We start from the raw sequence: 24,745 nt of genomic DNA on the forward strand, positions 1-24,745 counted from the left end.
TATGAAAATGTGATTTAAAAAACGGGGAAAAAAACTCCAAAATGTTGCTTTTATTGAGCATTGCGCAAAGTGTGCCACAAATTATCTGCGAAAAATATTCAAGAAATTGTAGGTGTGTTATCTTCACAAAACTAGACGTTTTTTTCGCGGCACACCAACTAATCACCACGGTACACCAGTGTGCCGCGGCACACACTTTGCGGAACACTGGGCTAATGGGGCAAATCCACGTTTCCAGGGGTAGCTTTATGAATGACTCGGAATGTTAGGGTAGTATTATGTTTTTGTTTCAATATGTTCTTTACGGGTGACAATAATTTATTAGCATTGCATATAACCGCTCTGTGATGAAAAACTAGCCTTGCGTGAAGCAATTCATTACTAGCCACTCGTAAGCTAAATTAGCACAGCCGAATTAATATTAAATATTTTACTTTTTGACATCTCAACAACTGCGAAGAAGAATATGGAAATCTAGGCATTTACGGGGCTTTAGACCGTCACAGGCAGATTTTAAGTGATCATTTTACACACATCGCTCACTCCTTTCAAGAACGTCATAAATCAATATACTTGATTTTTCAGGAGATCGTTTTTAAAGTTATATAATACAATGTATTAAAAATAAATTACCAGACACTTATTCAACTTTTTATTGTGCAAAAAATATTTTTAGGTAAAACCTGAAGGTTTTTTCTCCATTTGAAAAATGATAAGTATATTTTTAAAAAATAATTAAACAATACCATTTCTTCAAAATGCAAAAACAACACTTTCTGCCCTGTAGCGGGTAAATATTAAATTAAAAATATGCCTCTTTTACTGGGATATAATAGTAAATTTTCTTGGCATTCCGAAAACATGCACAACTGAAAATTGACGATTTTTTATTTATGACTTTCTTGAAAAGAGTGAGCGACATGTAACATTCACGTTTGAGTATTTGGACACACTCAAAATGTTGTTGCACACAAATAAGATTCTATCGATCTTTGTGCTCATCAATATATTCAGGAATGTCTAAGCGGTATGTGTTTCCAAAGGGAATAAAGTTGCGGCAGAATGGATTCGAACCTTTGACTAGGAACGGGACTAAAACCCAACTCAAAATGCGGTTAAACCCGTCTCTGAATAATTTACCTCAAGGAACTCGCATGAATTAGCCGTGTCTAAATTTTACAAGCCAGTACGAGTACGGGTACTCAACTCCGATTTTGCTATTGATGCTATGGTATGTTCCCTTCCTGTTTTTTCTCACCTATTCATTTTTTCATAATCCAGTATTCATTATACAATATTCTTTATCTTCAGCTCCTTTACTTAACACACTTCTTTATTCCACCAAATACATTGCACCCCTGTATCAAAAAAAATCGAGTACTGAACTAACAATTTTCTTTCACGTATATTAATTAACAATCAAGTTATCGCCGCATCAATCTGATGCAGTTCCTTATCACAGTGTGGATAGAGATCAAAGAATAAACCATTCGAAAACTATGATGTAAACATATTCTTAAACTATTTCGATTCATAAAATGATGGATATTGTTCGATATCGTTATCCCTTGACCTGTAATATCACGATGATAACATGATGGATATCGTTCGGTATCATTATCCCTTGAACTGTAATATCACGATGGATATCGTTCGATATCGTTATCCCTTGACCTGTAATATCACGATGGATATCGTTCGATATTATTATCCCTTGACCTTTAATATCACGATGGATATCGTTCGATATCATTATCCCTTGACCTGTAATATCACGATGATAACATGATGGATATCGTTTGATATCATTATCCCTTGACCTGTAATATCACGATGATAACATGATGGATATCGTTCGATATCGTTATGCCTTGACCTGTAATATCACGATGATAACATGATGGATATCGTTCGATATCATTATCCCTTGAACTGTAATATCACGATGGATATCGTTCGATATCGTTATCCCTTGACCTGTAATATCACGATGGATATCGTTCGATATTATTATCCCTTGACCTTTAATATCACGATGGATATCGTTCGATATCATTGTCCCTTGACCTGTAATATCACGATGATAACATGATGGATATCGTTTGATATCATTATCCCTTGACCTGTAATATCACGATGATAACATGATGGATATTGTTCGATATCGTTATCCTTTGACCTGTAATAGCACGATGATAACATGATGGATATTGTTCGATATCGTTATCCCTAGACCTGTAATATCACGATGATAACATGATGGATATCGTTCGATATAATTATCCCTTGACCTGTAATATCACGATGATAACATGATGGATATCGTTCGATATCGTTATCCAAATTAGAATAACGCATGACTGTTGCAGTCGGCGTCGGCCCAGGCGGCGCTGCAGGCGGCGCAGGCGCTGGGGGGCGCGGCCGCGGGCGTAGTGGCGCTGCCAGGGGCCACCAACGGGGGCGGCGTGCCCGCCGACATCCAGGGCGGGCCCAACACCGTGCTGAGGGTCATCGTAGAGCACATGCTGTACCCCATCGTGCTCGACGTGCTGCACACCATCTTCCAGCGATACGGGAAGGTGCTCAAGATCGTCACCTTTACCAAGAACAGTGAGTTTCCTATTTTTATTTAAAAATATTAACAATTTAAGTGGTACCACCTTATTTATTTTAAGTGGTAAATACCATTTTTATTTTAAGTGGTAAATACCACTATTTTATTTTAAGTGGTAAATACCAATTTTCTTAAAATCTATTGTGAAGCGTGTTTCGATGCATTCAGCATGATGATTTAAAAAAGACAGATATTACTACTAAGTGACTGCCGACTCCATTAATGAAAGTAATTTTGCTATTTTGATTATAAGCTCCCAGTTATATTTTTTCGCTCCGAAAAAAAAGTATCTCCCGTTTTTAATTTATTCAACTAACTAACTAACCGCCACGCCGTTTCCCCTCAAGGGTAGGCAGAGGAGAGCATAGAACGCCACACCACTCTGTCTTTACAAACAATCTTCACCTCTTCAACATCCATGCAATTCTCATATACTCCTGCCGATTATGTCGACTCCTTACCTGTCATTAGCCTCCCTCAAATATTTGATATACTTGATCCTGCCAAATTTTCAACGATCTTCCTATGTTCCTACTTCCAACTACATACATTTGCCTAAAAAAAATATTTTACTGTCCTTGCTTTGCTCATTTGATTCACTTGCCCAAACCATCTCAACACACCTTTTTTAATTTTATCGATAATGCTCATCTCAGCTTTGCATTCTCTCCTTATATCACCATTCAAACATCTATCATACATCGTTTTACCACGCATTTGTCTGAAAGGTCGCATTTCTACTGCATTCAGTCTACTCTAATCCTTCTTTAGCAAACACTTCCATGCATTAGATTTGAAACCAGGACTCTACTGTGCATTGCCAGTTTAGCTTTTCCTGGAAGGTTAGAAATTATTATACTCCTGAACTTCTGGTAAGCTAGTTTAGTCTTGTACATGAGTAATCATACGTCGTTGTTTCCCAAGTATTTGAAGGAAACGAGTGACTTAAATCAAGTCCCACCGCATTCATTTAAGTCTTAAACCGACCGACCACATTTCCTAGACACTCATACTAAGTGTGTCGCCTACTTTCAACATCCGCCAGATCCAGTTTTATAAGATTTTAAAATAAACACTATCGGAATGCCAATTGTGGGTTTTATTGTTTTAAAAAATTATATGCTTGAAAACCACGCTAAAATATACTTTAAAACAGCGTTGTAATTGGAAAAGGGAACAGAGGAAGACCGAGAAAAACTTTCGAAACACGATCGAGTACGTCAAATACTTGAAAGTGGTCAGATTAGGAGTCGAAATAATCGGCGGGTAGGTATGTATGAGGAGATGCATGAACGTGGAAGAGGCGAAGAATGTTTGCAAGGACAGAGTGGTGTGGCGTTCTCTTCTCTCTGCCTAACCCAGCGGGAAGCAGCGTGATGGTTAGTTTCGATATATTCATGCAACTTGCCTTCTAACCCATATCGGCCAATCAGAGATCGGGGATAGGTCAAAAATTAAGATGACGTCATTATCGGTTTTTTTTCTTGTGTTTTTTTTTTAAATACTGAAAAACTTTTCCAAAAAATTGGAAAATTCTCTATTTAGTAATATTTTATCAAAAGATAGACAAATCTTTGAAACGTAAATTTTACCCGGAGAATCTGGCATTTTTTGTAAAATCGACTCACATGGATCTGGCGGATTTTGAAAGTAGGCGACACAAGTCTTCATTATATTTCTGACTGACTTACTACCTATGAACTTTACTTCTTATTACTTGTGATTCGAGATACAAGACGAGAATTTAATGCATCCCTTTCATCTTCAACGTCTAATATTTACACATTTTGACATAGATTGACATAGAATATTAAAGTCTGGGTATATACAGAACTATCTTAGGCTATTTAAGTGATCATTTTACGCACGTGTAACATTCACCATTCCACCCATGATTGATATCCATACTACCCAAAATGTTGGAAGCAATACATATCGCTCATTCCTTTCAACAATGTCATTTATCAAAAAACATGATTTTTCAGGAGATCGTTTTTATAGTTTAAAAATGCAACGTAAAATGCAATGTATTAAAAATAAATATCAGGCCATTATTGAACTTTTTACTGTGCAACAGATCTTTTTAGATTTTTTTTTCTCCATTTGAAAAATATTAAGTACATTTAAAAAAATAATCAAAATATACCCTTTCTTCAAAATGCAAAAAAAAACACTTTCTGCAAGTAAAAAATAAGCTAAAAATGTGCCAATTTTGCTGGAATATCTTACATTTTCTGGGCATTCTGAAAACATGCTCAACTGAAAATTTACGATTTTTGATATATAATTTGACGCTCTTGAAAGGAGTGAACGATTTATCATAATATCTCAAATGGCTTAATATTCGACTTCATGGTAGCATCTATGGATGGTTAGAGTAAGATTTTGTGCAAATTCCTAACCAGATTGTTTCACATACTGGAAAACGCCTGAAAACATTTTTTTATATAATACAATATAGCGTTCAATTTGGTTTGTCAAACGTCAAATTTAATTTGTATGGCATCTAATTTAATTTGTAAGGTGTTAAATTTACAAAGTTCATAAAACGTAATTTTTTGTTAGGCCTCCAATTTGGTTTATACTACGTCTAATTGGGAATGGTGCTCAAGAAAAATAAATATAATAATATTTAAAAAAAATGAGAGAAGAACTCAACTGGTTATCTATAAAAAAGAGACTAAAATTAAAAATGCTGATAATTTTTATATAAATTTTAAACGATAAATTACCCAAATATTTTAAGGATAACGTAGTGTTAAACAAAAATTTTCATGAACATATTACTAGAAATAAGTATAAAATAAGACTGCCATTGTTGAAAAAAACCGAGTCACAAAATTGTTTGATGTATAAGGGTTTAAAAATTTATGATGAGATGCCTGAATGTATGAAGAATGAGAAGAGTCTGAAAGAATTAAAAAAATAATTGTTTTGTTTACTGTTAGAAGATGTAAATATATATATATATATATATATATATATATATATATATATATATATATATATATATATATATATATATATATATATATATATATATATATATATATATATATTTATAAATAAATATATATATATATATATATATATATATATATATATATATATATATATATATATATATATATATATTTATAAATAAATATATATATATATATATATATATATATATATATATATATATATAATATAACGTCTAATTAAATTGGTCTCGCGTCCAATTTGATTAGTTTACCGTTTAATTTAATTTTGTAAAACGTCAAATTTCAATTTTAAAACTTGTACAATATTTAAGTACTGAACACTCCCCCTTAAGATCAACCCTCTCTCGCCTCGCCGGGAAGTTGCAGCGCTACTCGCCGGCACCGCAAACTCAACTTTAATACGATGTGGAGGACTCTATGTACATTTTGATACAAACGTATCGAGTTAATTTACTTTCATCGTGTAAAACTTACCAACCTGCACTTCATGAAACCGTTCTAGTATTGCTGATACCGGCGGCTCGATACATTTTTTACAATAATAATAAAATAATAAAACCCTTATCCGCACCCCAATGGTGCATAAGGCACTGCGTCATATTAACGCAGTGTTATCTTAATCGTTTACACATGAAGGAAAGGTGATCAGCCCTCCGCACCAGTCCAGGGTAATATTGAATAAATATTACAGTGAAAAAATCACTTACAGTTATTTTACCCCCCTTGGGAATCGAACCCGGGACCTCCAAAACGGTAGCCGAGCGTGCTGACCATTACACTTCGGAGGCGGACAAAAACAATTTTTTACAATAACATGATTATTGACTATTTGATATCTTACTAGCTTAATATTGCCCTGAAAAAATCCCAAGGCGATTTCAAACTTTTTTTTGAAATATAATGGCGTTGCATATAAAATATGTTGCTTTTGCCAATGTCAAGTTAATCAAATAATATTACTTTATTATTAAATATGATTGACTTATTATTAAACCATAAATTAATTCCGTTATATTTTATAAAAATAACTAATAGTTTGTAGATAGTTGGGTTACTGCTCGCCAGGATGAGATGGATATCGGAAGTATAATATATTGACTTATTAAAAATGACTAACTGCATTGATTTCTTGAATGTTTTCCGCGGATACTTTGTGGCACATTTTATATACATATATATACTTGGTTTAATTAGCGCGCGGCTTCATACTGTTTTGGGTGATTCCGTTAGTTGTTATTTGGGGTTGCTACGCAATGCATAATAAAAATAACATTTAGGATTTTTTCAGAGTGTGTGGAAGTTTTTGGTAAGGGAATGTAATAAATTATGAGTATTTTAAAGTTTTAGAATTTAATAAACCCTGATGATGACAAGGTTCTTTTCGAAACCGGTAGGTTAAAGTGCACTAATAATAAAAAAAAAAGTGGTTGAAACAATGTTGTTTAATTTCATAAAACAGTATAGATATTTATTTTCTTGCCCAGCAAAAGTAACTTAAATGTCCCTCCTGAACATTTTACGTTTTGTTAGATGGTCACTTTCCCTGTCATTCTTCTTCTTTTAACTCACATACGCACTCCGTGGTGCATAGGGCACTGTATCGTAGCGACTCAGTGTTATCTTGATCATTAATTGCATGAAGGACAAGGTGATCAGTCCTGCGCTCCGTGTACCAGTCCAGGGTGATATTAAATAAATATGAGAGTGAATTTCACCCATATACGACTACGATATTATTATATTACGAGTTTAATATAATGTTTGGACTCAAGTCTTGCTTTTCCACTCAATGTACGCCATCAATCCCGAAAAGTTAGACTTAACGCCTCTTGTTGGTCGGAAGTGGGACTTAGCGTGTGCAAAGCCCTTCGATCACGGCGCACTCACCCCCTACCCTCACCCAAAGCACGATTTATACTCCAATACTTGTTAGGGGTTTGATAAATTTTAATTGAATGGTGATACCTTCAAGAAATCTTCCCCCGCCAATAATACATGGTCCGACATACGCGCCCTTAGCTTTTTAATGTGTTCAAATAAATATATATGTATGTGCCCTACGTAAAGTGCTGTATCAACTTTTTTGTCAATTTTGAGATATTTGGTGTATTTTATCAACTGACCGTTATCTACAAATATAAACAAACAAAAATATATATAAAATAAATTACGCCTAGTTTTCAGGCGTAGAAGACGCTATCTACATCGAATTTTCGAAATGAACAGATCTCCTAAAACGTTAACTACTTAATTTTGAAGCAGAATGTTTTAAAATGATTTGATATATTATTTTATACGTTTTGGAATGTAAAATGCTAGTCTAGAATTTCGGATAAAACCGTTAATTAATTTTAAAAAATACAACATTTTGAGTGTGTCCAAATACTTGTTCACAAAATCTGGATTATCTCCAATTACAGGAGTTATTTTCATATATTTTCATAATATAAGAGTTTCTGCTTAGTAAAAAGCTTCTTTACATCTCACCAATAGATGTCTCTAGTGAAGTTCTAGTGATTCAAGAACAAGGTTTCTAAATTGGTTCATATATATATATAGAACTTCCAAGAATTTGAGTAGTGTGGTTGTCAATAATGGGTGGAATTGGTGAATGTTACACGTGTGTAAAGTGGTCACTTAAATCAGCCGATGACGGTCGTCAGCCCCGTAAATACCCAGACTTCCATATTCTTCTTCATCTTTGATGAGATGTCAAAAAATAATATAAAAAAAATACGTTGAAAAAATCTTCTAAGCTCTCTCCTGTAAAGCAACAGATTTGCAGATAGAGAGTATTTTACGTAGGGGCCGTCGATATATGTGGAGGTCCTCACGTTACATTTTCATTATAAATGATTTTAAGTAATCAGGAATTCTAGCTTTCAAAATTGTTACGTTTTGGTGCGATTTAATGATTTCATATTGGTTTAACACAGGATTGGTCATGTCGAATAAAGTAAAACAGAACAGATTTGCATGTAAAGGATTTTTCGTGCAATATTAGCAATGTAACTTTTCGGTGAGGACCTATACATATGTAGAAACATGCGATTATTTCATACATTATTAAATCGAGGCATTTATTTTGATGAAACATAAGTTATGTTAATATTAAATTTATCGCTAAAATGTTGCAACATTTCATAAATTATCAACATACGTGGGTATATTCAAATTTTCCTAATATATTAGAATATTGTAGTTAAGTACTTATAAGTTTGTACATTCATATATGATACAATATATTATAGACTTTCGACACTTAATTTTGGCAGTGTCATTGTAGAATATAGTAAAATGGCGCCATTATCAAAAAACTTGATTTTTCAGGAGATCATTTTTAAAGTTTAAGAATATAATAAAATGTATTTAAAATAAATATCAAGCCACTTATTGAACTTCTTACTGTGAAACAGATCTTTTTTAGATAAAACCTGAATGTTTTTTCTCCATTTGAAAAATATTTAGTATATTTAAAAAAATAATTAAACAATACCTTTTCTTCAAAATGCAAAAAAAAAACACTTTCTGCCCTGTAGCGGGTAAGTATTATGTTAAAAATATGCCGTTTTTGCTGGGATATAGTACATTTTCTGGGCATTCTGAAAACATGCACAACTGAAAACTCTTGATATATGACGTTGTTAAAAGGAGTGAGCGATATATTGCACACATGATACGTGCATTAAAATGGACGCTCTAAACTTAATTGATTGCACTAAGTAGCAGGGCTAGGGAATCATCGAGTCTTAGTGTAGAGTAAGTTGTTTCTATTGTGTTGCAACACTTTTACTAAGCCGGAGTGCATCTCTAGCGCCCACTAGAAACTTACTTACGGGGGATTACGTATTTCCTAGAAATTTAATCCAAGCTTAAGGGATGCGAACACTTTGAATATTCAGATGTATTTGAATATTCCCATGAGTCGGCAGAGTGTGGCTCCGGAGCCACATGCGGCATTCGACCTTTCAAGTGTGACTCCGGTATAAATATTTGCGGGGACATTTTTTCAAAGCATGAACTTTACTTAAAACAAGCTGTGAAATCGTCTGACTGACGAGAACCTGGAAACGTGCTAAAAATAACGACATACAAACCTGACTTAATCCTACTTTTAAAGGAGGTGCAAGGACATTATTCGCAATAAGTATTGTTTATATGGATACCTTACTTTGAAAATATTTTTTATCAATGAATAAAATTCTTATTATGTGTAAAATCAAGTTTTATTGGGTGTTCCCGTAATTTAATAAGGGTCTAAAATGATTATATGATAAATGTGTATTAAAATTGCAAACAGAATTGTATCTAAAGAAAAAATATATTTGTAATTTTAATTTTAAGTTTTACTCGGTTGAACACGATTTATAAAAATCTATTGTAACGTAGACTATAGGGGAGAGAACTTAGTTATCATATTATGAATTATGGGTTCATCGGTATTTATATTTTTATTAATTTCTATTGTTTCAAAATTTTGCAGTTTTTGACATATTTTTAAGATTTCTAAGTTCTTCGTTTGAGTAATGTTTGATTCGCTTCTTTCATTGTCAGTCTACTCCCGACTCTTTTCTCCGCACATCTCTTAACTCTGCGTATCCGCTACAACGCATGTCGGATATAATTTGATCCATGTAGGTTAAGCGGGGGTCATCTTATGTGGTTAATGCCTTCCAAACGCCTTCCGCAATCGTAAAAAGCAGGTCTGACTGTCTTATATTATGGTCCATCCATTTAACTCGCTGTTGTGTTTCTTTATTTTGTAACCATCTAGCCTTACTTAAAATCAATTAAACTCTGAAAAATGATTATTTAGTGATGTGAATATTTGTCTGATAAGTTTGCCGACTTCTGATAGGTTGCTAGCCACAGCCACAAATCCCCAAAGAGTAATGAACTAGCAACCGGTTTCCCCGAAACGGCACATAATTTATTTAATGCATTTTTTATTCCGCTTTGTGAGTAGAGCTGGCTGCACAGCGGCAAGACGAAGGATTATATCTAGGAGGCTGTGGCCACCCGGGCGGGTAATCGGCGAAACATCCGTTTGAGGAGCGTCTCGCTGCTAAAAAAGCGTGTTGAATAACCGCACTCTGTTGGAAATGTAATAACGTTTTCGAGTTCCGTAAATAGAGATCTCTTCAACTTCCTGGAATCCTGCTTCAACTTAACTCCCACTCTATTCCGCGGTTACATTTTTCTAGAGTAAATACATTCAATTTTGCAGTTTTTCCTAAAAATTACATAAAAAATCATAATGATCATAATTTAATTACTTTTTTAGTATAAAATTATTAAATCAAGCACTGATTTTTTGATCCAACATTTAATACGTAAACTAAAATTCCAAATCTATAAAAAAATATTATTAAGAGTATGGAAAGAATGAAAGAATTAGTGGTATCTACTATTGAATACTTAAGTAATAAATGGATAGATTATACCACAAATTGACTGCCGAATATATTAATTAAAAAAATTAACGAATGAAAGGCTGATATAAGCATTATCGATCTTTGTATCGTTGTACTAATGTCGCTCTCTTCTCCTACACTCCCGTCGCATCGGAGTGTATAAATGTATAGCTCTCTTTCTCCTTCTCTCTAAGCTTTATTTAAAATCTTTCTTCTCTCTCATGTAACGAAATATACCTTATAAACGTGACGATTCCATGAAATTTCACTCGCAGTTCTCGCCCAATTATCGATTATTGAATTAACATATAAAAACTTTCATCTCATAAAATTGACAATAAAATGTCCTACGAATGTACATATGTACATCGATAATTATTTTACAAATCAGTCAGTATAGAATTTTAATAGTTATATAACTTTAGATTACTCGAATGGGAGATGAAAATATTAAATGTGGAGGTCCTCATTAAAATGTTACCTTTCCAATATTGCAGCAAAAAATCCTTTAAATGCAAATTTGTTCTGTTTGCTGTATTCTATCGAAGTCTTAACTAAAGTTGCGGCAAAACGTGACCAATCCTGTGTTAAACCAACATGAAATTTCATCTCACCAATAGATGTCTCAAGTGAAGTTCTAGTAATTCAAGAACAATGTTTCTGAATTGGTTTATATGTATATATATATATATATATATATATATATATATATATATATATATATATATATATAAAGAATTTCTATATAAAGAATTTGAGGAGTGTGGTTGTCAATAATTAGTAGAATTTGTGAATGTTACACGTGTGTAATGTGATCACTTAAACCAGCCTATGACGGTAAATGCCCAGACTTCCATATTCTTCTTCATGTTTGATGAGGTGTCAAAAAATAATATGAAAAATAACTCCTTCAATTGGAGATAATCAAGGTTTGTGAACAAGTATTTGAACACACTCAAAATGTTGTCAATATGAAATCATTAAATCACACCAAAACGTAAAAATTTTACAAGCTAGAATTCCCGATTACTTAAAATCATTTATAATGCAAATGTAACGTTTTGGCGAGGACCTCCACAAGTGTTCTTATTGGTTTATGAAAATACCACAACTAGAGTGAACATGTAAATTGTCTCATAGTTTTTCAGTTAACCTTCATCCTGAAGGATTTGTGAAGGATATTCTCGAGGAATAAATCGCAGTCAGCGTCCCGATTGAAATGTAGTTAAATAAAATGGGATCATGGTGATTCGGGAGCTTTAAATAATCTGAACTTTAGACGTAGCTTTAGTTTCGATTATTACATTTCTAGAATTCTACTTTTTACATCAAAGATCTTATAAGCGAATTGTGCACAGGAATCAGTTACAGCAAATAAAAGCCTATCAACGAAAAAACTGGCTGTATATAACTTTTCTTTTAATATTCAATTATATCAAAAATTTAGTTGAGAAGAAATTTCGACCGAGAAAAAGTAACGAATACCATCCCATTCTAGAAAAAGTAAAAACGAAGAAGTAATGATAAGTCATTAGACAAATCTATATAAAATACCATATACTGTCCGTTCATATTTATTTTACCTCTGATTTACTTTTATTCATATTTATTTTATTTTATTTTATTTATGTTCATAATTATTATACTTTATAATGCTTATACTATACAAATTTATTATATTTATGTTAATATTTATTTATCTCTGATTTATATTTACAAAAAAAATAACAACTGCAGGTTAAATAACTGTAGATTCACTGTACTCGTTTCGATTAAACATTTAAAAGGTATAGATCGTTTTTTTAGAGGTAAACAAATTCAAATTTCCCACGATGAATTGATGGCAGTACTTGCCGTGAGGCATGTTGCGCCATCTTGTTTAAACTGCAGCTCTGTCACATCAATGCTATTTAACTGAGGTTAGAAATAGTCAGTAATCATGGTTCTGTAGTACTCTTTATTGACCGTTACATTCTGAGTGGCATCGTCTTAAAAAAATATGGGCCAATGATTGAAGCCCACCAAAAAGTGATTTTTAATGGATGTAAGGGCATCTTGACAAAGGTTTCTAGGTTTTCTCCACTCCCAATTCGACAATTCTGTTTACTAACAAAATATTGCGTTGAAAAAGAGGAACAAGTTTAATATTGTTTTTGGCCCACTTCCGAACCTACGACGCGCATAATGGTCATTCAGTCTATTCATGGTGGAATGGCAAAACGTACTGACTACAAATCAACTGTCAACTGTCAAATTGATAGTCTGTAGAAACAATGCTCTAAAAAAATCATCTTACATAAATGATGCATAAAAAGTTTATCACATCTCTGCTTCCAAAGCTCGCTACTGTAGAAACGTAACGGAGAAGAAATTCGAAATATAATTTTATTTCCTATCATGCGATCAATTGTACTATCGAATCAGTCAAAAACGATCTATCAATGTACGTTTAATTTTTTTCTGGCTTTGAGCTAGGATTATCTTCATAAAAAATCTTTGAAATTGCTGAAAGATTTTCCTGAACATTGCTACTTTTCTTTTATTCAATATAATTTTCTAGCAGATTAAGTTATATGTGGGTCTAACAGATTGAGTTATACCTATGTTTATTTTCATATATGTCTCAATTTGAAATGAAACATATATAGTTCCTCTTCATATGAATGAAGATGGAAGTCAGCATCCCAGGACATTTCGCTTTTTTCTAATTAACTCACTTCCAAGTGACTCTGAAACCTAGCTACAGCTTATGCAACACCGTTTATCATGACCCTACTCAGGCTTCAACTTTTTGAGTTTTATAGTGTTTGAACATGAAGTACAAATGAGAAAGAAAAAAAAACATAAATAACATTTAACTGCTGTGTATAATGAAGCAACTACATACTTTATACTTTTGGTCCGCCTCCGTAGCGTAATGGTCAGTACGCTCGTCTACCACACTGGAGGTCCCGGGTTAAATTCCCAGGGGGGGGGGGGGGTTTAAATAAATTTAAGTGATTTTTTCATTCAAATTTTTATTAAATTTTACCCTGGACTGGTACCTGAAGCGGAGGGCTGATCACCTTTCCTTCATCTGTTGACGATTACGATAACACTGCGTTTATATGATGCAGTGCCCTATGCACCATTGGAGTGCAGATAATGGTTTGAAGAATGAAGACTTTATATTAAATATTCGGGAAATTACAAATTGATGATAATAAGGAAGGCAAAGTGAGAAGGAAATACATGGAATGGTCTCGGAACCTTCCACATGTGGGTACGATTTTCGATATGTTTTAAAGTATCGCTGATTATAGCGCCACTAGTTGAAAATGTATAGTGAAGTATTTATTTAGGTAGCTACGTTTGAACATAGGTGTATGTAGATATATCGACATCAATCGGGATGTATCCGAGACGTTCCGTGAAATTCAATTTCACGGGATTTATTCTCATCAGTATGGAAAAAGACTAGTTGTATCTGACTCCTGAGATGTGTGTTATACGATATATACAGGGTGGCGCAAAACTAATCACACTATCGGAAGATATATACTTATAAATAATTTTTTTTGTCAGATAGCGTGTATGTCAATCATATTTGACATTTCGCTCACTCCTTTCAAGAACGTCATAAATCAAAAATCGTCAATTTTCAGTTGTGCATGTTTTCGGAATGCCCATAAAATGTACTATATCCTAGCAAAAGAGACATATTTTTAAGTTAATATTTACCCGATACAGGGCAGAAAGTGTTGTTTTTGCATTTTGAAGAAAAGGTATTGTTGAATTATTTTTTGAAACAAACTAAATATTTTTTGAATGGAGAAAAAACCTTCAGGTTTTACCTAAAAAGATCTGTTGCACAGTAAAAAGTTCAATAAGTGGCTTGATATTAATTGAAACAAACTAAATATTTTTCAAATGGAGAAAAAATCTTCAGGTTTGACCTAAAAAGATTCGTTGCACTGTAAAAAGTTCAATAAGTGGCTTGATATTAATTTTTAATACAGTGTATTATATTTTTAAACTTTAAAAAGGTTCTCCTGAAAAATCAAGTTTTTTTATTTATGACGTTCTTGAAAGGAGTGAGCGATTTGTAAACAAGACAACTGCAGTCTCCAAAAAAATTAATGCACGCAAAATTGATCGTTCAATTTTTTATTTGAATAACTTTTTTAACAAAATAACAAAAATGTTTAGAGTGATAAAAATATTTATTTAGACTTAAAATAAATAAAATGAAATAAAATGGGCACAATTGTGTATTAACACTGGTAGCAGCTACTTGACGGATATCATATTTTTCTCAATATCATTTTATTTTTAAATTGTAAAATTCCACGTAAAGATTTTCATCCTTTAAAATATTTTATTCCTAGTTATTCATAAACGAAATTTGATAATTCATATTGCATCGCTTTTATTTGTTTGTATACTGCAGCTGTTTAATTTATAAATTTAAAATATGATTGACGATAAAAATTAAAAAGAAAATGCTTGTTTTTTACCACTTGAGTTATATTTATTTTATTTTAACGACTAGTTTCGGAAGCTATGCTTACATCTTCAGGTCTAAATATAATCTAAAGCATGAAAAATGAACTGTTCTGTAGGAAAGAAGGGTAGTTAGGGTGGTGAGTCAGGGTCGGTGAGTTTTAGTGGTTAAAATAAAATAAATAAAACTCAAGTGGTAAAAACAATTATTTTCAAGTAAATTTCATTACGTCTTACCACAAAGTGAATGCTGAAACAATAAACAAAATTTCATCCAATAATGTGATTAATTTATCCTTGGCTCTACCCGATCGGGTTTCTCCAGGGTATGCTTGGCTACAATAGTTTATAGACTAGAAGGAATGTGTATTTGATTGCGCATTTTTATCGATTGTTGCGCGGTATGATCGATAATCCTGAAATTATCCGGAGCATTGGTCTGTAAGTTCCAAATGGTTACCTAAGACAGCGTCGGCATAGATAGTTCCACATTCCTATATACAGGACCAACCTGCCGATGGTTATGCCTGTAGGAAGTGCCACCGCTACGTTGAACGATATCACACTGGATATTGATCTGTTCCATATGTCTCAAGAAGTATTTCGAAGCGGGATACTTCTACATCTTTAACAAGAGTCTTCTTGCTTACTTTTTAATTGACGTTTTTAATGTATACGCTTTAAATGTTTTGTTTGTAATGTATATATATTTTTTCAATAATTTGAATTGAATTTAATTGAACATTAAATTTTGCGCCACCCTTTATGTAGAGTGAGCCACACACATCCGTTTTTTGATTCGCCAACTCTCTCTCCCCTGTGGCTATCTACCCTTTTATCTGTACCGGGGTATATTTGTACTACATGAACACATTATGCAAACTGTAGGTTCTACTACAATGGGAAAGTACCCTGACTACCATTATATCCATAGTTAGGTAACTTAACTTAATCACTAATGGTTTAGATCGCCATGGCCTGGCAAGTGGTGTATGTAATACATGTGCGTTATCCCACTAATTGGTATATCAAAATTTCTATTGAATTTGAACATTGATGGAGAAGATTACTAAGATAGGAATATTGAGTCTGAGTTTTATCAAAATTAGCATAACGTATTAACATTGACTATATTATTATAGTCCGCCTCCGTAGTGTAATGGTCAGCACGCTCGGCTACCGTTCTGGAGGTCCCGGGTTCGATTCCCAAGGGGGGTAAAATAAATATAAGTGATTTTTTCACTGTCATATTTATTCAATATTACCCTGGACTGGTACCTGGTACCTGGAGCGGAGGGCTGATCACCTTTCCTTCATGTGTAAACGATCAAGATAACGCTGCGTTTATATGATGCACCATTGGGGTGCGGATAAGGGTTTTATTATTATTATATTATTTACTTGATTATTTATTTAAACTCCATGTACAGATAATGAAATAAGTACATTGGCTGGCTTATTGCTAAAAAGCAATATATACATGTATTTATATATATATATATAGAACTTCCGAGAATTTGAGTACTATGGTTCTCAATAATGGGTAGAATTGGTGAATGTTACGTGTGTAAAGTGATCACTTAAACCAGCCTATGACGGTTGTCAGCCCCGTAAATACCCAGACTTCCATATACTTCTTCAGTTTTTAAGAGACGTCAAAAATTTATATGAAAAATAACTCATATAATTGGTGATAATCCAGATTTGTGAACAAGTATTTGGACACACTCAAAATGTTGTTAATATATTATGTGAACTCATATCGCTCATTCCTTTCAACAACGTCAAATATCAAAAATCGACAATTTTCAGTTGTGCAAGTTTTTGTAATGCCCAGAAAATGTACTATATCCCAGCAAAAGCGGCATATTTTAAACATAATATTTACCCGCTACAGGCAGAAAGTGTTGTTTTTGCATTTTGAGGAAAAGGTTTTGTTTAATTTTTTTTTAAATATACTAAATATTTTTCAGATGGAGAAAAAACATTCAGGTTTTACCTAAAAAAAAATCTGTTGCCCACTTAAAAGTTCAATAAGTAGCTTGATATTTATTTTTAATGCATTTTATTATATTCTTAAACTTTAAAAACGGTCTCCTGAAAAATGAAGTCTTTTGATATATGACTTTGTTAAATGGTGAGCGACATATGACACCAGTGTTTTTGATAAGTGATGTCTTAATAAGACAAGTCACATATTATCATATATCGCTCACTCCTTTCAAGAACATCATAAATCAAAAAACTTGATTTTTCAGGAGAACGATTTTAAAGTTTAAGAATATAATACAATCTATTAAAAACAAATATCAAGCCACTTATTGAAAATTTTACTGTGCAACAGATTTTTTTAGGTAAAACCTGAAGGTTTTTTCTCCATTTGAAAAATATTTAGTATATTTCAAAAAATAATTAAACTATACATTTTCTTCAAAATGTAAAAACAACACTTTCTGCCCTGTAGCAGGTTATTAAGATAAAAATATGCCGCTTTTGCTGGGATAAAGTGCATTTTCTGTGCATTCCGAAAACATGGACAACTGAAAATTGTCGATTTTTTATTTATGACGTTCTTGAAAGGAGTGAGCGATATGTGTAAATACAAGTAGAATTCAATCCAATAACCTTGTTTATTTTTTTATATATTACTCAACAATATAAGTATTGTTTTTAAAATAGGTATAAGTAGAGACATCTCTTTTCCTCTTCGAGAAATAGGTTATTTAATCCTTACTTATTCTTAATCAGAAAATGTTATTATTTTACCCTTTCTAGCAGAATGGAAAAGTTAAGTTAAGGCTACAAAATATTTTAATGATCTTTAACAAACTTTTCACTTAACCAAATTGAGATTTTTACTTTCGCGGTGAAATGGGGAAACGATATTTCACCAAAAACTTGACATCTATGGCATTTTTATAGCTCTTCAAACCTTCCATAGAGTTGATTTGTTATAGATTTTAGTATCGAAGTTTATAAATTACTGCCCAACGGTTAAATTATTAAATAAAGAATAAAATGAGAATTTTTGTTCGTTGTAAAACAATAATTCGCAATTTTAATGCCGCATCTTCTTCTTTTTATTACCCTTACCCGAACCCAATGGTGCATACGGCACTACATCAAGTTGATCCAATGTAAATTTAATCAGTTATTACCTTATGAAGTACACAGTACATAATACGATCGCTTAACTCTAATCGTCAACCATGTAAACTCATGAGCTTAAAACCATGTAAAATACTAATTGATCAACGATTAAATCGACATTGCATCAATTCGATGTAGTGCCCTATGCACCATTGGATGGTGAGGTTGTGGGCAAGAAGAAGAAGAAGAAGATTTGGCATTAAAAATCGCAGAGACTCGAATGTCGCTTAGCGGTTTATTTATTACTCAAAAACTGTTTTTAAAAAATAAAATAAAAATATATAAATACAGGACCACTTCAAAAAGCATTTGCATTTTAATCAAGCAAATCGGTGAATGGTTTAATGACCGGAAGTGCACAATAAATGACTAAGACCACAGTTGTACAATATGATACATGGTACATATGTTACTCATATGCCGTGTGATGTGCGCTTACAATGAATGCAAAACTTTATTACATTTCGGAGAACGGGATGTTTTGGTTTACTATTGCACACATTTTGAAAGAGGGAACACGAAAGGTTTTGTTGATGCACTAAAATATAATGATGAAGGGATGAAGAAAATTTAAAAAATTATTAAATTTATAATGCTTGTGAAGCAATGAATATATTACAAATTTTCTAAAAATTATATTTTTTATACCATACTCTTTTTTATCTCTTAATATTTTTAATAGTTACTATAACATAAATGTGGAATGATTAAAGAAAACATTTCGTTTTATACCACTTGAGTTTTATTATAGACTACATGTTTCAGAAGTTAAACTTCCATCATTCAGGTCTGTATAATGACTGAAATAAATGTTATTATACAGACCTGAATGATGGATGTTTAACTTCTGAAACATGTAGTCTATAATAAAACTCAAGTGGTAAAAAACGAAGTGTTTTCTTTAATCATTGTAACATGTCTTACCGCAAAGTTAATGCCGAAACAATTAATAAAATAAATGTGGAATTCTTTAATTGGCTTTATTTATAATAATGGAACTTTTTTCGTTAATGTAATGTTATGTTTATTTTTGTAAATGTGACTATTGTTTTTTTTTAATGTAAAGTTGTACAATTCCCGAACAAATAAAATGAAATAAAACAAATCAATCATCTGTTAAGTAGCACGTTGTCCGCCAATAGCAATGTTTAATATTTAAAACATTTTGAGTGTGTCCAAATACTTAAATGTCCAAATAATAAAAAATGAAAATGATGTTTTCTGGCGTTTCTCATGTATGTGATTATTATCCAGGATTCGGATCTCACATACTAACATAAGAGTTTCTGCTCAATAAAAAAAACTTCTTTTCATCTCACCAATAGATGTCTCTGGTGAAGTTCTAGTTATTCAAGAACAATGTTTCTAAAATTGTTTCATATATATATATATAGAACTTCCTAGAATTTGAGTAGTGTGGCTGTCAATAATGGGTAGAATTGGTGAATGTTACACGCGTGTAAAGTGATCAATTAAATCAGCAAATGACTGTCGTCAGCCCCGTAAATGCCCAGACTTCCATATTATTCTTCATCTTTGATGAGATGTCAAAAAATGATGAGATAAAAAAGTATAAATATATACAGGTTTCAAGAGTTGATGCAGTTCAATAATGGGCAGAATGGTGAACGTTACACAAGTGTATAAAGTGATCGCTTAAGACGGCGAAACGTCCCCGACAAGCCCGACCATTCCAATCCCCCGCACCCGAACGCTATGTAGTTATGAGAACAAATGATATGAGTGAAGAAAAAATAATATTAATAACGCTCACATTACTTGTATGAATACGTGTAACATTTCATTAATAATATGTCGATTTTTTACAGATTCATTCCAAGCCCTCATCCAGTATCCCGACACAATGTCTGCCCAGACAGCCAAAGCGGTGAGTACTCTTTACAAATTCATATTACAAATAATGTGCCTTTGATGTGTTCTCTAACCATTGCTTTTATGATCCCATATTTACGTATACTGTGCACACATAGTCAAAATATTAAAATACCATGTGGAGTTCCAGTAAAAAGAAGAATGCTGCATGGACGCACGAAGAAACGTTTCTTTGATCGTACAAAGTAAAGCGTCTAATCCAATCCGTTCTTAATACAACAGAATATACGTACCTTTATAATATTCTCATTAATTTTTTTTGATCTCGTCTTCCACTTTTCTCCGTGATCGTTACCATCCAATTTATTTTAACTTTAAATATTTCACATTGTTAAAATGTGAATTGTGAATCGCTGCTTCTGACTTAATAGGCTTACTCCTTCTAAGAAAAACTATATATATATATATATATATATATATATATATATATATATATATATATATATATATATATATATATATATATATATATATATATATATATATATATATATATATATATATATATATATATATATATATATATATATATATATATATATATATATATATATATATATATATATATATATATATATATATATATATATATATATATATATATATATATATATATATATATATATATATATATATATATATATATATATATATATATATATATATATATATATATATATATATATATATATATATATATATATATATATATATATATATATATATATATATATATATATATATATATATATATATATATATATATATATATATATATATATATATATATATGTGTATATATATGTATATATAGTATTTTACTGTGCCTTTTAGTAACTAACTTAACCTTTTACTATGCAACAGATCTTTTTAGGTAAAACCTGAATGTTTTTTCCCCATTTCAAAAATATTTAGTAAATTCAAAAAAATAATTAAAAAATACCTTTTCTTCAAAATGCAAAAACAACACTTTCTGCCCTGTAGCGGGTAAATATTAAGTTAAAAATATGCCGCTTTTGCTGGGATATAGGACATTTTCTGGGCATTCTGAAAACACGCACAACTGAAAATTCACGATTTTTGATTTATGACGTTCTTGAAAGGATTGAGAGACATATAATTTTAGCCTTTAAAGAAGGCTTTCGTTCAAACATTGATTTTGTAGCCATTACAAAGTATATTTCGGCCGTTTTACAATTTAAACTGGTAATATCTCATCAATTTCGGTGTACTAGCCCCAACTCTTGTATTGAACATCTCAGACTTCTTTAAATAACCCGTCCCACAGCGATTCCGCAAAACATTTTCTGAGATCTTTCCTTTGAGGGGATTCCGTGGTAATATTTACACTGCTGCGGAGTCGCAGATCACCCGGATCATTATCTTGTGCAAACATTTTCGAGTCAAGTGCCTAAGTGCTCCCAACTACATTATATAAATCCTCAGGTAAACAATTTAAATTTAATCGAAAAAGATTTTCAGATACTCGCTTGTCCGAATTTACGAGGAGTCAGCCGCAAATTCTAAAATTATAATAAAAATTTATTCTGAATTAAATATATTTTACAATTTATTTGTAGATGATTAAAGAAAACACTTGTTTTTTACCACTTGAGTTTTAATAACTGATTATTATACAGACCTGAATGATGGAAGTTTAACTTCTGAAACATGTAGTCTATAATAAAACTCAAGTGGTAAAAAATAAGTGTTTTCTTTAATCATTGTAACATGTCTTACCACAAAGTTAATGCCGAAGCAATAAATAAAATAATTTGTTGATATTTTTTATCATTCAATGTTTCGTGTATTCATTAAGACATACACATGGGTCTGTATTTATGGGGATCTTTTTATGCGATTTTCAAATGTAATGGAACCTATCCCTTATTTTGTTCAAGTTTTTTCTTATTCGAATCTGCATAAAGAAATCTAAAATTTAGACTATTGCAGATTACAATGGTTAAAGTGAGATTGTGTCACTGGCACAAGTTAAGCTTAAATCTTACATCGTATTCAAGAGACGCTTTATTGGAAAAAACAGAAAAAGCTCTTATAATTTGGATTGAAGATATATCTCAAAAATGATTTCTCATATGTGGATATTTAATAAAGGCAAAAGCTCTTCTGTTTCTATGTGTATGATTTTTTTATAAACTTTTTTGTACGATTTTTGGTACATATATCGCGCACTCCTTTTAAGAACGTCATAAATCAAAATACTTGATTTTTCAGGAGAACGTTTTTAAAGTTTAAAAATACAATACAATGTATTAAAAATAAATATCAAGCCACTTTTTGAACTTTTTACTGTGCAACAGATCTTTTTAGATAAAATCTGAAGGTTTTTTCTCCATTTGAAAAATATTTAGTATATTTAAAAAAAATAACTGAACAATACATTTTATTCAAAATGCAAAAACAACACTTTCTGCCCTGTAGCGGGTAAATATTAAGTTTAAAATATGCCTCTTTTGCTGGGATATAGTACATTTTCTGGGCATTCCGAAAACACGCACAACTGAAAATTTACTATTTTCGATTTATGACGTTCTTGAATGGATTGAGCGATATATGTATATAATATAAATTATGTAAAATCCGAACAAGATTTTAAATACTGAAGAACACATTTTTTATTACATAAAATTAATTAATATAATCTAATTTCATTTAAAAATCTAATCACCAATTTATATAATCTGTTTTTAAACGGTGACTACGTAACCAAAAAAAATTAAATCTTCGTTTGTTCAAAATCTTTAAAAAAAATTAACGTGCTTTATTTATTAACTATTCAGGTAAAAAGTTTTTTAATCAGTTTTTTTGTACTGCATTTACGGTGCCTGTTATCTGTTTAACGCAACTGTATTACTAAGCGATAATCATGACGGACAACGTGCTTCTTGACACTAAGCTAAAAAATTTGATTCATTTTCGATTGAATTGTTCAATCATACATTTTTCATACATTCTCCGCATCATTTAAAATCATCCATACATATACATAGTTTTACGATAGTTGAAAATGATGCGGAATGCATCGAAAAACGTAACGCAATAGATTTTAAGAATTAGTGGTATTTACCAAGTAAAACTTAAATAAAAAATGGACAAATGTTACCACAAAGTGACTGAAAAATCAATTAATGAAATTCGTAAAATATTTTCTGAAATCATTATACTATTCAGACTATATGTTTAAGAATAGATTCAAAATTTATTAATACAATTATTTGGGTAATAAATTAATATAACCTTCGCACATATCCACGGGGTTGGATTTAACATCAAAGGGGAGGGCTTTATCATCCCTTAGGTCGTAATTCAACAAGTTAATAATATTATTATAACCTTTATGACGTCACGCGGGAACTATTAGCGTTCATGCAAAAGTCGCCGAACATGAAAAGGTATTAATGCTTTGATATAGGGATTCGTTGCTAAAAACGTTACGTCTTGTATGATCTTAATTGTTTATCCCAAATCATTTGAATGTCACCTAACTCTACGCATGTCGTATTAAACAAATAACCATTTTAGACATAATTTCGATATTTATTGTAACTGCAGACAGTTGGTAGAATTCTATGTTGAACTGTTGGGTAATATATCTAAAATTAAACACGGTTATTGGATTGAATACTACGTTCATTACATATATGATATCGCTCACTCCTTTCAACAACGTCATAAATCAAAAAACTTGATTTTCAGAGGATCGTTTTTAAAGATTAAAAATATGATAATATGTTTTCAAAATAAATATCTAGCCACTTATTGAACTTTTTACTGTGCAACAGATTTTTTTGGGTAAAACCTGAAGGTTTTTCTCCATTTAAAAAATATTTAGTTAATTTAAAAAAATAATAAAACAATACCTTTTCTTTAAAATGCAAAAACAACACTTTCTGCCCTGTAGCGGGTAAATATTAAGTTTAAAATATTCCACTTTTGCTGGGATATAGTACATTTTCTGGGCATTCCGAAAATATGCACAACTGAAAATTGACGATATTTGATATATGACGTTGTTGAAAGGAGTGAGCGATATGTTACACGTTTCGTCTTATTAAGACATTATCAAACGCTCTAGTGTTTGATAATGTCACTCAAGTGTTTGATAGTGTCTGACAAGACGAAACACATCACATATCAAATATGTAAATAAAAGTAGAATTCAATCCAATAACCGTGTTTAATTT

At 31.6% G+C, this 24,745-nt stretch overlaps 1 protein-coding gene across 10 annotated transcripts in view; it reads left to right on the forward strand.

Moving 5' to 3' along the window:
• LOC148308973 (polypyrimidine tract-binding protein 2-like) overlaps positions 1-24,745 on the forward strand; it is a 552,278-nt gene that overhangs the window by 482,986 nt on the left and 44,547 nt on the right. For 9 of the 10 annotated variants that reach the window (XM_088260789.1, XM_088260790.1, XM_088260791.1 and 6 more), the window contains 2 exons: positions 2,370-2,610; positions 20,477-20,535. In XM_088260789.1, coding sequence (XP_088116915.1) covers positions 2,370-2,610; positions 20,477-20,535 — 300 coding nt within the window. The remainder of the gene's footprint in view (positions 1-2,369; positions 2,611-20,476; positions 20,536-24,745) is intronic. The other variant, XM_088260792.1, reaches the window with a different exon arrangement.

This window comes from Brachycentrus maculatus, unplaced genomic scaffold, assembly GCF_059751285.1.
Source record: "Brachycentrus maculatus isolate JH-2025_06_01 unplaced genomic scaffold, ASM5975128v1 h1tg000142l, whole genome shotgun sequence".
NCBI classification, from domain to species: Eukaryota; Metazoa; Arthropoda; class Insecta; order Trichoptera; family Brachycentridae; genus Brachycentrus; species Brachycentrus maculatus.